At 54.8% G+C, this 14,615-nt stretch overlaps 1 protein-coding gene across 4 annotated transcripts in view; it reads left to right on the top strand.

Moving 5' to 3' along the window:
• FBLN5 (fibulin 5) overlaps window positions 1–12,491 on the top strand; it is a 74,885-nt gene extending 62,394 nt beyond the window's left edge. For all 4 annotated transcript variants that reach the window (XM_036013286.1, XM_036013284.1, XM_036013278.1 and 1 more), the window contains exons 10-11: window positions 2,904–3,099; window positions 11,487–12,491. In XM_036013286.1, the coding sequence (XP_035869179.1) occupies window positions 2,904–3,099; window positions 11,487–11,648 (358 nt within the window). In that variant the 3' untranslated portion in view covers window positions 11,649–12,491. The remainder of the gene's footprint in view (window positions 1–2,903; window positions 3,100–11,486) is intronic.
• The last annotated feature ends 2,124 nt before the right edge of the window (window positions 12,492–14,615 follow it).

The following is a 14,615-nucleotide window of genomic DNA, read 5'->3' as shown; positions in this document are numbered from 1 at the left end:
CTTCACCCCTTTTCCCCCACACCCCTTGCATACAGCAACCATCTGTATCCATGATTCTGTCTCTGTTCTTGTTTGCTTAGTTTGCTTTTTAGATTCAGTGGTCGATAGATTTGTATTTTTTGCCATTTTATTGTTCATAGTTTTCATCTTCAACTTTTTCTTAAATAAGTCCCTTTAACATTTCATATAGTCGTGGTTTGGTGATGATGCACTCCTTTAGTTTTTTCTCATCTAGGAAGCTCTTTATCTGCCCTTTGATTCTAAGTGATAGCTGTGCTGCGTAGAGCAATCTTGGCTGTAGGTCCCTGCTTTTCATGCCTTTGAATATTTCTTGCCAATCCCTTCTAGACTGCAAAGTTTCTTTTGAGAAATCATCTGACAGTCTTATGGGAACTCCGCTGTAGGTAACTAACTGCTTTTCTTTTGCTGCTTTTAAGATGTTCTCTTTATCTTTAATATTAAGCACTTTAATTATGATGTGTCTTGGATGGGCCTCTTCGCATCCATCTTGTTTGGGACTCTCTGTGCTTCCGGGACTTGCATGTCTATTTCCTTTACCAAATTAGGGGAGTTTTCTTTCATTAATTTTTTCAAATAGATTCCCACTTTCTTGTACTTTCTCTTCTTCTGGGACCCCTGTGATGCAAATGTTGGAATACTTGAAGTTATCTGAGAGGCTGCTGATACTATCCTCATTTTTTGGATTCTTTTTTCTGCTTGTTGTTCTGATTGGTTGTTTTTGCTTCCTTATATTCCAAATTATTGATTTGATTCTCGGTTTCATCCACTGTACCGTTGTTTCCCTGTAAATTGTTCTTTATTTCAACTAGTGTATCCTTTGTTTCTGACTGGATCTTTTTTATGCTGTTGAGGTTCTCACTAAGGTCCTTGAGCATCATTATAACCAGTGTTTTGAACTCTTTATCTGATAGATTGCTTCTCTCCATTTTGTCTAGTTCTTTTTCTGGAGTTTTGATCTGTTCTTTCATTTGGGCCATGTTTCTTTGTCTCCTCATTTTGGCACCCCCCTTCCCCATGTTTGTTTCTGTGTATTAGGTAGAGCTGCTTTGACTCCCTGTCTTGGTAGCATGGCCTAATAATATATATAGTAGACATCCTGTAGGGTCCAGTAGCAGAGCCCCCCCATCACCCGAGCTGGGTGCTTGAGGTGCACCCTTCATGTGGGCTGAGTACATCCTCCTCTTGTAATTGAGCCTTGGTTGCTGTGAGCAGGTCAGTGAGAGGGATTTACCCAGGTGAGTCTGCCTTCGCCCTGCAGGGAGGATCAGTTGTGTAGCTTTGACTGTGGGGCTTTGACTTGGTCTGTAGCTGTCCATTACATGTGCAAGCTTTGGGGTTTCCCAGGTGGTGCGGGCCAAGGTCAGCCCCCACCTGTGTTCTGCCTGGGGCCAATGTCCATGAGCTATAAAGCAATCTGAGATGGCTACTACTTGTGCTGGGCCTGGAGATTCCCAGGCAAAGCCAAGCTGTAAATCTAGGCTGGCTGCTGCTAGTGCTGGGCCTGAGGCCACTTAGCAAGATGTAGTGGGGCTAGAGGCTCAGTGAGGCCAGCTGTTGCTTCTTTAATAGGATTTAGGAAGTTGTGAAGCATGAGCCAAGACCAGCCATTCACATGGAAAAGTCACTTTTGACAGCTTAGTGGGCCTGTAATTTGGGTGGGGTGGAGTCTCAGAGGATCTCCAGGGTGGGGCAAACAGTGGTAGCCAGGTTGATGGAGTCTCAGATACGGTACCCGCCAGCCAGCTCTGTGGCTCTGTGGGGGGAGAGTTAAGACAAGGGACAGTGGCCTCTGTCTGCCTTTCTGCCTGGGAGAAAGCTGTCCCTCAGCTCTTGCCTTGATGCCAGACACTTCAGTCCCTCCCTGTACACCACTGGTGCCTTTCAAGCTGCGACCCTGGTGCTGGAGCTCAGAGGGAGTGAGTCTGAGTAAGTCCGTGTGTGGGTTCTTTAAGGGGAACTGCTTGGGACTCCAGAACTTTCTTCCATTGACTCCATCCCTGCTGGGTTTTGCAGCCAGGAGTTATGGGGACTTATCTTCCTGGCACTGGATCCCTGGGCTTGGGAGGCCTGGTGTGGGGCTGGGTCTCCTTGCTCCCAAGGTTTCCCCCCTGAATTTTTATCCACACGTGGATGTGGGACCAGCCTCTTCCACATCTGTGCCCCTCCTACCAGTCTGGATGGATGTGGATTCTTTAATTCCGTGGTTGTTGGACTTCCATTCAATTCGATTTCTGACGGTGGTGAGTGATGGCGGTTCCATATTTTAGTGGTAACTTTGATGTGGTTGTGCAAGGAGGTGAGCCATGTCTGCCTGTGCTGCCATCTTTCCTGGAAGTTCTCGACTTTGTGTCTCATGCAGAGTGAATTCTGAGTTCTTGAAAAGATTCAGTCATGTTGCACACAGACTAAGCTACATGTGGCAGAGAACATGAAGGACCACCGAAGACCCGTCGATCTAATGTGATTTCCACTATGAAAACGTCCTTTTTTCTTTATAAAAATAAGACCTAAAATGTCTTGATGAGCATGTACAGCTGGCGATGTGAAGGGCAATGCCTCGGCGACACATTTCCCTAAGGACGTGACAAATGGGAGGGGTGCAGAGAATGTCCCAGGACTCCGAGAGCCAGACGCCTGAGGTCTACACTCTGGTGGCAGGAGTATCTGCTTGGCCGGTGCAGGCCGTTCTCTAGGAGGCAGGGAGCTCCGTGACATGCTGGAGATCGTGTCAGCGACAGCCGGGCGCAGAGCGGGTCTGCGGTTACAGCTTTGCACACTAGCAATGGGGTGGCCTCCTTCTCAGTGTTGAAAAGGGACAAGTAGGTACGACCGGCGGCCTGAGAGGGTTTTCCACGTTCTCACAAAGTCTCCCTTCTCAACAGCCGCTGCTTGTGCGCCTCCGAGAATCCCGGCTGCCGAGACCAGCCCTTCACCATCTTGTTCCGGGACATGGACGTGGTGTCAGGACGCTCCGTGCCTGCCGACATCTTCCAAATGCAAGCAACGACACGCTACCCCGGGGCTTATTACATTTTCCAGATCAAGTCTGGGAATGAGGGCAGAGAATTCTACATGCGGGTAAGAGGGGATGGTGGGCACCGGTCGCTCCCCCCAGCGATGATGCACCGTGTTGTCTAGCCTGGCACATGCTTCTAGAAGCGGGGCTGCGTGTGGCTGGGAGGGGCGGGGGTGAGAAGTGAAGAGAAGAGTGGAACGGGGGTTAGGACATCAAGGTTCTGGTCCTCACCTCCTCCTGCAATTCTGGTCTCTTTCCTCCTGCAATTCTGTGGGAGAGGCATTTGCATAGCCTTTTATCCATCCACCCATTTGACAAATATTTATCAAGTACCTACTACGTGCAACTGGAAACTGAGAACGTAGCGGTCGATAAGACACCCCCAGGCCTTGCCCTCCGGGTGCCTACACTGCCGTGAACGCAAAGGCCCCCTCACAGGAGCGGGCTCTGCCTGCATTGCCCGACGCCGTAGCGGTTGGGCTCTTTAAGTTTACACTGATTGAAGTTAAATAACATGACCAATTAGGTTTTTCTGTGGCACTAGCCATATCTTGAGTGCTCAGTAGCTACACGTGGCTGCTGTATTAGCTCAGACGTAGAGCATTTCTAGCCTCGTTAAAAGTTTGATGGACAAGAACTGACTTCTCCATGTCAGTAAAAACCGCAGAGCGCGTGCCCTAAAACGCATTTGCTTGTTTGTGGACTCCATGCATGTAACACGGTCCCATTTATATGACTGAGCTTTATGACCCGTAACTTCTGGTGTGGTGACACCTGTTCTTTTTTTTGTTTGTTTTAAAGATTTGATTTATTTATTTTTAGAGAAAGGGGCAGGGAGGGAGAGAAACATTGATGTACTAGAGAAACGTAGGTCCCACACCCCCATCTGGGGACCTGGCCTGCCACCCAGGCATGCGCCCTGTCTGGGAATCAAACCCGTGACCCTTTGCCTTGGGGGACAACGCCCAACCCACTGAGCCACACAGGTCAGGGCAATGTGACCTCTTTAGAGACCACTGGCCTAGATGTTTTCCACATGTCAGTGTGAGTCTGGGCACTGGTCCAAACAGTGGATTCCAGAGCTTCATCTCCAGAGAATCTGGAATGATCTGAATTAGCCAGGATAAGTCAGAGCCTGGTGGCCGAGGCCTGGGACGTCGGTGTCTTATGGCTGCTGTAAGAAATCGCCAAAACCTTGGTGGCCTCATAAGACAGCAGACGCTTCCTCTGATGCAGGCCTGGAAGCCAAAGCCCGACCTCCCTCCCACCGAGCTGCACTCAGCCTGCTGGCAGGACTCCGCTCCCTCCGGAGGCCCCAGGCGGGAATCCATTTCCTCTCCTCCTCTGGCTTCTGGTGGCTGCCAGCATTTCTTAGCTTGTGACCACATCGCTCCAGCCTCTGCCTCCTCGGTCACCGGTCACCGGCCGCCCCCTCTGTGTCTCTTATCTTGATGCTTGGGATTGGATAGAGGGCCTGCCCAGGTCCTCCGGGAGGATCTCTCAGTGTCAAGGTTCTTCACTTAGTCACACCTGCGGAAGTTCCCTTTCCTCTTTCTGGAACATTTATAGGTCCCAGGACATAGGACCTGATATCTTGTGGGCGGGGGTGCATTACCCAGGAATCTACATTTCTAACAATCACAGCGGGGAGTCCCCCTGAGTCACTGTGGGGAGTGATACTCAGAAAGGCTGCGAAAGTGTATCCGCTGCTGGGGCAGATGGCCCCAGGGCCCGCAGAGGTCCACATAGCCGAGCTTCCTACCCCTCCTTTCCCAATCTCCTGGCAGAGTCTTCCAGCCCTCGCCTCCGGGGATGAGCCTGCCTGAAACCAGGGAGGTCTCAGAAACCGAGGTCAGGACAGATTAGAGAAGGTCCCAGGTGCTGGCCACATGCCTGTGTCCTCACTGATATGTTTTTGGCAAGCCCCGAACAGGGCCGGGCCTGCGGGATCACACGGCCTGCGGAGCCGACATCTGCAGACCAGGGTAGCAGGCTCAAGGGCTTTGGAAGGAGATGGAAGGAGCTGAGGAGGAGAAAGGAGCTCCTGCGAGATGAAAAAGACGGAACCGTGTTTATGTCTTTTCCCCAAACCGTAAGCAGCAGCTGTCCGGCAGAACCCCACATCTGGGAGCTTCCGTGGGCCTGCTGCCCGTGGGAACAGAAGGCTGCCTGCCGACACCGCCGGTCTGGCCTCTCTCCCCTGCACAGATGCAGCGGGCCCCTCCTGGGGGCTGCAAATACCATCACTGATCCCACCGGCCTCCGTTCCCGCCCCCTCCCACCAGCAAAAGAGCAGATCTGCAGAAGGTGGTCTTGGCTGGGCGAGATTCCGCCCACTCAGGTACCACCCACTGAAATCCCCCAATGTGCCCTGTGCGGCTGACTTGTAAGAGGTGCCCAGGATGGTGGGGGAAGCGGATGGTCCTACACATGGAATGGACAGGTGTGAGGGCTCCTTCTGGAAGCTTCCTCTACTGCCCGGATTGCCACAGCAACTAGGGGACCCTTGGAGCTCACAACGCTGAGCTTCGGGTGGCTTGCACCCTCTCTGAGAACACTGGGAAAAGCCCCAGTTCTTTAGTATTTATTCAGAAGAGGAGGCCAGGGTGCTGAGGAATGTGGGGACGCAGTGCCCGCTCTGAGAATGGCTGCAGGGACTTAAAGACGGGAAGGTGGTAGCCCTGGCTGGCGTAGCTCAGTGGATTGAGCTCAGGCTTCGAACCAAAGTGTCCCAGGTTCAATTCCCAGTCAGGACACATGCCTGGGTTGCAGGCCATAACCCCCAGCAACCACACATTGATGTTTCTCTCTCTCTCTCTCTCTCTCTCTCCCTCCCTTCCCTCTCTAAAAATAAATAAATAAAATCTTAAAAAAAAAAAAAAAAAGACGGGAAAGTGGCTGCCAGCTGGGCAGGTCCCACGGGCAGCACCTAGGAAAAGGAAAAGAGCTCAAGGAGGGGAGCCTATGAGGAGGCCACAGGGCGTGGGAGGAGGAAGACAGACAAGGCGGGACAGCCCCAAGTCCGGGCTGCCCAGAGTTGCAACACCCTCCTCAGGAGGGCGCACGCAGCGGTTCTCTTGAAGAACTTTTTCATCTTTATTTTTTTACATGATTTTTTTTTACATACTCATGGTAGAAAAATGAGAATATACAAATTAACCCAAAAGTTATAGCGTCGTCTTCCTGCTGTGGGCTCCGGAGCCAGGCCGTCCCACCCCAGGCGTGGCCCGCGGTGCACCAGCTGCGTGACCTTGGCCGCGGTACCTGACCTCTGCAGCCTCCACTTCCTCATCTGTGCAGACAGGATGGTGATGACAGTATTTACTTTAGGATTAGATGAGATCACGTCCTTGCGCAGCGCCGGGGACACAGAGTGCCTTCTCATCAAACAGCTGGGGTCGGGCGAGGGGGGAGCGTTCGATAGCTTTCTTCTCCCCACCCTGCCGTCTCGAGCCGGGCACCCCTGGGCGACACCTCGGGTTAAACCCGTAGGGCGCACGGGTGCTTTCAGTTATGGGTGAATCGCCTCCTCCTCCCACGTCCGAAGTCCGAGCTGGTTTAAGTGGGAACTTCAACCTCTCAGTCTCTCATTCAGCGTAAAGGCGGGTGCGGGGGTGGCCCCGGAGGGGCACTTGGCCTCCATGCACTGTCCTCTTCCCCTGCCCCCACGACTGGTGCTGCCCCGACTCCTCCTCCGGGGCGGGGGTGGGGCGGATGGCGGGAGGGAGAGGGTGGGGCCCAGGTCCTGGTCGTTGCCATGGTAAGCAGGTGTTGCTCCGCTCACAGGCTCTTGCTTTGGATGGATGTTTTGTGGGGTGTTGGGAGGTTTCCCTGAGAACTGAGCACTGACCATTCCCTGGTGTGGGCGACAGGGCCTCTTGCCCCCCTTTCTGGTGTAACATCCTGCACAGACTTTCTGGGGGCGGGGTCACCGCCTCACCCTGGCAGGCAGACCTCTCGCCTGGGCTTCAGGACACCAGCAGCCAGGTCCCTGCCGCGGCTGCTATTGATGGGGGTGCAAGGCCGCTGTAGGGCTCTCTAGGCTTCCCCCGGAGGGAGTCGGACACCGCCCTCTGCACCCTGACTTGTCAGGGGACCCACAGCTCTGAACAGATCTCTTGAAACCCTCTCTCGCTTGAGATGGGGGCTGGTACAGGCGTTCAATACACGTTTACAGGTTGGAGGGGGTCACAGAGGGAGAGAAACGGACCTGGCATGAGGCCGCCGCTCTCCAAGTCCTGTAAGACAGAACCGACACCGCGCAAGTCCTCCACCGTGCCCGACAGCTGCCGGCACTGGGCCCAGGGGTTTCCCACATCCCGTGGGCAGGGCCCGCCTGGCCAGCCCGGTGTGCAGAGGGGAGCGCTGAGGCACAGAGAGGCTAAGTAGTTGCCCAAGATCTCAGCCAGGAAGCCCCAGAGCGGGATTCACATCTGGTGATCGGGCAACAAAAACTCTAGACATACTCTCGTATTTCTCTGCAGGGTGTGGGGTATTTTACTTCCTCTTCTAGCTTCGGGGTCTCAGCAGAAGTTGAGAAGACGAGAAAAGTCTGCTGTAACATCTAGTGAAAATAGAGGGTATCCAAGTAGCATTGGTTACTACTGCATTGGTGGGGTGGTTCCCGCTGCCGCTGCTCCTGCTGTGGTGACGAGCCGGTGAGCTCTGGGGCCCTGGAGGAGCCAGCAGTGCTGCCCACGGGCCTGGGGCGTCACGTGGGAGGGGGGCTGATGGCCACTCAGGCTCTTCCACCCTGAGGTTCCCTGGTTGTATCACAGACACTTGGGAGAACTTCATCTTACCCAGCAGGCAAACCCCACTCATGTGCACACGCACACACACACGCACATGCACACAGATGTGCATGCATGTGCAAACACATACACTCATGTGCACGCACACACTCACACCCCCACTTGTACACACACATGCACACATGTCCCTTTCACATGCCCTAGCGGTGGTCTGTCTCCCCCCGAGCCCTAGACAGAGGACGGGTGATTGGCTTTGGCCGGTGACACAGGGACGCAGCTGGAACCAGGAGAGGAAGCGCAGTCAGGGGGTTCCGACTGTGCCAGAGCGTGTTCAGCCCGTGACGCCCATGGGTCAGGCGGCAGGGCCGGGGAAGCCGACTGGCCGCGGCCGTGGCTGCTGGCCGCGTTCAGACGGTGCTGTCCCACAGGTTGGCTTGAACAAACCCGAGCGTGTAGGAGCAGGGCCAAGGAGACATACTCGGGCTGCTGTTCGCAGCCTACGCTCACTGGGGGCAACTCCGAGGGCACCCGGGACTCACTCCTCCTCCCTTCACCGACAGCGATTCAGCACCACCCTTCCGGTGGGCACGTGCGCTCTGCAACAGACAGGACGTGAGGAGCCCCCACTAGAAGGAAGGGAGGGAGGGGCAGCCGGGCAGCCGCGCAGACACTTACAGTGCAGAGGGGGGACTATCAAGTAGAGTTGCTGTTTGGGGAAATTAGGAGGTGCCAAGACCTCACCGTAGAGCGTGGTGGTCAGAACGTGATTTTTGGAGTCCGACCCTCCGGTACCATGTGCTAGTTTGGTGGCCCGCTCAGTGCACTTAACCTACTCACATTGCGGGGGGATGAGGGTCAAACGAGATGCGTGAAAGGCCGCAGCCAAGTGCGTAGCATCAACCCCTCCACCACTTCTACTCACTTCCACCTCCATTGTCATTGTCATCCCCCGCCCCTACGACAGGCAGCCCCACCCACCACCTCCACCACCACCACCACCATCATTTTGCACTATGACCACCAAGGCCACCAATGGCCAGGGGCTCTCAGGGGCCTGTTTCATGAATGCCCTGACTCTGCCCTGAAAGCCCAGCAGGCAGTGCGGGAGCAGCGTGGGCTGCCCTCAGCTCCCCTGGCTGGCGCCTGAGCCCTTCTGGTGCCGTGGGCAGGCCTTTCTCAGGCCGTTGCAGATCTGAGCCCGGCGGAGATCGAACTCCCTGGCCTCTGAAGTTACTTCCGAAGGGGAGAGACAAGGAACTTTCTATACTCTGCAGACTTTTGCTGGGAAAGCCCAGAGAAACGACCTGGAAGTTTCTAGTTCCACCCGGCTCTGGGCTCTGCAGCTCTCCCTCCAGAGGGCCACCCGCGGCTCGGGGTTCTCAGCCCTCGGCCTTTGTTCATGCAAACAGCGAGAGCTGGCGGATATTTATATATGTAAATGCTCTATTTCCCGGTGCGGCTGTGCCCTCTGAGGAACTGGCCCCGGGCTCTGGGATTTGCAAGAGCTGACAAGGAAGTCCGAGAGATCCTCCGCGTGAGCAGGTGCCAGTTGCGTCGGTGCTGACGTGAACAGAGGGAGCTGCTGCCAACAGGAAATGGTGTCAGCGGACAGGGGGGGTCTCGGCACCTGGCTGACACCTGTCTGCCGGCCCCACCCTTGACATACCTGTGGAGCTCTCAGGGATGTCTAGAGCTATATAGGGAGCCTTCCCTCGTGGAAACGGATGAAATACCTGGTGTGGCCTAGTTCCTTGGTTTGCAGGGCCCACTGCTCTGTTCCTGGCCCAGCGCCAGGCTCTGCCGCTTGCAGGAAGCAGTGGCCCAGCATACCCTTGTCCCTCGTGCTGTGTCCTCTCCAGGGGCCTGCTGCCTGGGCACTTTATGGGACCCCGACGAGCGTCTCCTCTCCTTAAGCGCAGGGCTGGGAAGACAAGCAAAACCCGCCAGTCTCCTCTGATAATTGTGCAGTGCCACGGGCCAGGGCTTGGGGTCAGATCGAAGCCCGTGAATGAACTCCCTTGGCTCCGCCCCCGGCTAGCGGGGTGACCCTAAGCAACTGTTAACCTTCCCGGGCCTCAGTTTGCTTGGGGGTAAAATTGGAAAATAATGAGACACCTTTAATACGGCAGCCAGGACCTGTGCTTTTACTTATTTATTTTTAACTGTTATTATTTGAATCCCCACCTGAAGTTACGTTCATTGATTTTGGAGACAGAGGAAGGGGGAGAGAGCAACATCGGTGTGAGAAACACCCAGCAATGGCCTCCTGTATGCCCCCACTGGGAATTGAACCTGCCAGCTGGGGTTGTGCCCTGACCGGGAATCGAACCCACAACCTTCTGGTGTAGGGGGACAGCTCTCCAACCCATTGAGCCACCCAGCCAGGGTGGGGCCTGTGCTTTCAGAGGAGCGCTTCTTGGTTGTTAACGTGCCCATAAATCACCTGGGGATTGTGTTAACCGCAGATTCTGGCTCGGCAGGTCCCAGGTGGGGCCTGGGATCCCGCATTTCTAACAAGCCCCATGGTGCTGCCCAGGCGGCTGGGCCAGGGACCCATGCCGTGAGCAGCAGCAAGGCCTTCCTGGGTTTTCCTGAGGGTTAAACAAACACGGGCACACAGAAGGGCCAGAGGAGCGCCTCACCCATGGTGGGTCTCCGTTGGTGTCAGTCTGCTCTCCCTCCTGCCTCGACTTCGGGGAAAAGGTCCCGTGGAGAGGAACTATTCACATGAAGTTGTTAGGACCTCAGCAACAGGGTGGGTCGCCAAAGGGTGAAGCTGGAGCTGGCAGCAATGTCTCGACGGGAGCCTCACAGGGGGCTGCCTGTCGCAACCACCTGGAGACTCACCAGCGGACTTCGGTCGCCCCAGGCGTCACCGAAAAACCCTCTGAGGCATGAAACCCTGGAGCCGGTGCCTGGAACTGTTAGTTCAGAAAAAGTGTCCGACGTGCTCTGGAGGCTGTTTACCTGGAAACCACTGGCCTGGCACAAACCCGCCCTGCAGAGCCGGGGCCCCAAGGGGTGAAGTGACAGATTTAGGTCACTCAGTTCCATTGCTCATTCATTCTTTCATTCAAGATGCATGTATTGCACACCCATGTGCCAGGCACCACCGTGGTGTTCGGGGGACCCAGGGGTGACAGACCTAACCCTGATCCCCACTCTGTGGAGCTCACGGTCTGGTGGGGACCTGGCCACCGGGCATGGGCCAAGTAAACAGTGTGGGCAGGGGTACATGGTAATGAATACTCTCCCTTCTGTGCAGAGTAGCAGCTGCAGTGGCAGAAGGTCTGGGCGGGGCGGGGGGGGGTGGAGGGAGGGGTGAGTTCCATCGAGGAAAGCAGGGAGGGCTTCTCTGAGGAAGTGATGTTTCTAGGTGAGGCTCGAAGCATTAGCAGGAGAGAGCCTGGTGGCATGTGGGCAAAGCCAGAGAGCGTGTGGCACCAAGGGGGTGCCAATGTGGCCGTAGTGGGGAAGCGGGGACGCCCTGACTGAGGCTGCAGAGTTGGGCTGGGGCCAGACCACCCAGGGCTTCTGTTTTGGGGGTCCCGTGAGAGACCGTGTGTCCTGACGGACAGCTGTCTGCTTTTTTCCTGACCTTCTCTGCTCTTCCGGAGGGCTCCTGGGGTCAAGCTCACCCTTCCCCCCAGGCTGGTCAGAGCTTCTCTAACAAGTGTCCCGGGTTCTGTCCACAGCAAACGGGCCCCATCAGTGCCACTCTGGTGATGACGCGCCCCATCAAAGGGCCCCGGGACATACAGCTGGACTTGGAAATGATCACCGTCAACACCGTCATCAACTTCAGAGGCAGCTCCGTGATCCGACTGCGGATACACGTGTCTCAGTACCCATTCTGAGCGCCCGGGGCCGGAGCCTCCGACACTGCCTCTCCACGGCGCCAAGGGACGGGAGAAGAGGAGAGAGGGAGAGTGAGAGCGAGACGGACGTCACCGCCTTTCCTGCTGAACGTTTCCAAGGAGACAGCCCGCCATCCTGACCCCGCCCCTATTATCATAGACCTGGTGTCCCGCGGGGCGCGCCGGCCCCCGTTCCCACGACGCAGTTATTGAAAAGTATTATCATTGGCACCCTGACCTGAGAGATCGATGGTGATGTTTCGAGCCCTGCAGTTTAGCTTCTCATTTTGTAAAGAAAATAGCTTAGGTTTGCTGGGGTCCGAGTCCACGTTCAAAGACTGTGAACAGCGCCCCCTCGCCTCCTCGCTCGCGCTCGCTGACTGCCGCTTCGCAAAGGCCCCGGGAGCTCGCGCGGATGCTGTGTGTAGCTAGTCTGCCCCTTCTGTGTACAGAGAAGGCTATGGAGAGAAACCAGTGCAGGATCTAAGGGTTTTAAAGAGTCTATTTCAAAACCATGTCTGGTATTTTCAGCCATAAAAGAAGTTTTAGTTTTCCTGAAATTTGTATAACTATTTAATCCTTTATTTTTTTTTTTGTTCATTTTGAGAGGTTTTTTGTTTTGCTTTGTTTTGTTGGATTTTTTTTTAAAAAAATAACAAGTGGTGGAATTCCTTCAAAAGGTCTTTAGGCACGTGTTATGTCCTGTCTTCCCAAACCCAGTCTCCTCTCCGTTTTAGCCCGGTGGGTTGTTTTGAGGACCCCTTCTTCATGCTTTTTTTTGGAATTTTTACTGAACTGGGTTAGAAGGCAGAGGTCCCCAAACTGATTAAACATTCGAAGAGATCTTGCGTTTGGTTCATTCTGACATCGTAGGTGATTCGGCACCTGCGGTTGGTTCTGGCTCTCGTCCAGCCTGTTCACCGTCCCGGCTTGAAAAGTTCTCCAGAGAACTTGACCTTCGTGACGCAGGCACGTGATGGGGACAGGGGAGCAGGCATGGGGGTGGAGAAGTGAGGGGCAAGCATCCATCCTGCATCCTATTTCACTCAATCAGAAAACTCTCAGCCCCTCTGTTATGTGGGTTCTTTCCAAGGACTTTTCCAGAGCAGGGATCTATCCCATTCACTCTCAGCCAGCGGTCCCCGACCGTGCCTGCGGAGTGGGGGGGTGGGGGCGAGTGGGGTTTTTAAGATGAAACTGATTTCCTGGGCGCCACTCCCAGAGACTCCGATTGAGTTGTTTGCAGGAAGGGCCCAGGCGTCAGGAATTTTTAAAACCCTAATACCCAGGTGCGGCTGAGAACACGTGGTAATGGACACTACGAAGAGAGGGGGACGAGCGTGGCCCAAGTCCTGGCCACCTTGCTGTCACATCTTTTTTAGTTACTTGTAGGGTGCATCACCCTTTTCCTGAGCAAGGACCCTTCCAGTGCCAGAACCCCCGGCGAGGGTGAAAGGTCAGCAGTGCCAGGCCTGGATTCGAGAACAGGTGTGGGGGGAGGGGCAGCTGCCTTGTACCTGACCCCACTAGTGGGCCCGAGGCTTCTGAAGGAGCAAGTGCACTCCCTGATGGCCGAAGTTGCTTCTGCAGGCAAGGTCTGTTAAGATGTATTTATTAAAAACCTACTGTGTGCCAGGAACTGTGCCCTGGATTCTTAGGGTTAGGAGGGGTTTCATAGATTCTTTTTTTTTTTTAAGATTTTATTTATTTTTAGAGAGGGAAGGGAGGGAGAAAGAGAGAGAGAGAGAGAAACATCAATGTGTGGTTGCTGCAGGCCGTGGCCTGCAACCTAGGCATGTGCCCTGACTGGGAATCAAACCTGTGACACTTTGGTTCACAGCCCGAGCTCAATCCACTGAGCTACGCCAGCCAGGGCGGGTTTCATAGATTCTTAATAGCTGGTTCTTCGGCGGAAGGAACAGTGTACTTGGCTTCCTTACCCAGCAAGCATGTCTCATAGCCACACTAGCTTTGCCGTGGCTGTTTTTTTCTCTAAAACTAATCGCATCCAAACCATTTCCCACTGTGCTCCTTCAGCAGGTTCAAGCGATGTTAGCAGTAACACTGATGGCAAATGGCTCTGAGCACCTCGCCCCACAGCTTGGGAGAGCAAAGGTGGCTTACCTAGAGACTTGCCAGCCCAGGGGCCGCGCCGGCTCTCCCTCCGCTGAGCAGAGTCCAGACAGGGGCTCTGAGCCCGGCTCCCCTTGTGGGGTGAGCGGCGAGGCTTCAGGAATGGGCGCGGAGTTAGGGGTGCTGCGGGTCGCTGTGAGCTCCACACAGAGCAGCTCCCAGTTACAGACTCAGGCTCCACGCGGCACATGGGGCAGGTGTCCTTGAACTTCTGGAACAGAGGGCAGGGAAGCTTGGTCTTGGGGACCTTGGGACCCACTGGTTTCAGAGATGCCACATTTGGACCCAGGCTATATGGGCCTTGCATTTTATTTGTCCACGTCAGCACGTGGCTTCCCGCTCCTAAGAAAAAAGGCACAGGGACTCGTAAAGCCGCCCAGAGAGCTTCTGGGGCCTCAGGTTGCTCTTTCCAAACACGGTCTGATGAATTCGGTGTAAGTGAATCAGAAGCACATGGGATCGATTTACCTTAAAATGCACTTGGGCCTAAAAACTAAGGAAAAAAACACCCAGGGGAAAATGTGTACAGCAAGGCCAGACCCCAAACACTTGGGGAACAGTTCCAGAGGCTCCCCAAACCCGAAACGCTGTTGGCTTCACCCACCCCCTTGAGAACAGGCAGATGTTACCATTTTCACAACAGGGGGGCTAAGCCTGCTCTTTGAATCACACGGCATTGTGCTGCCTCCGCCGAGTCTATGGGGCTGGCCGTACCATGGAACCCTGAACTACCTGGGCCTTCCACGCCTGTCCCTTGTCAGCTTTGTCCCATCTCCCAGGAGGGCCGAGAGCTCGCCATTCGAACCCTCCACCAAGGCCTGAAGAATGATGGGA

Source organism: Phyllostomus discolor, chromosome 1 (assembly GCF_004126475.2).
Source record: "Phyllostomus discolor isolate MPI-MPIP mPhyDis1 chromosome 1, mPhyDis1.pri.v3, whole genome shotgun sequence".
Lineage (NCBI taxonomy): Eukaryota > Metazoa > Chordata > Mammalia > Chiroptera > Phyllostomidae > Phyllostomus > Phyllostomus discolor.
The sequence above is the reverse complement of the archived record's forward strand: the minus strand, read 5'-3'. Positions and strand labels throughout refer to the sequence as shown.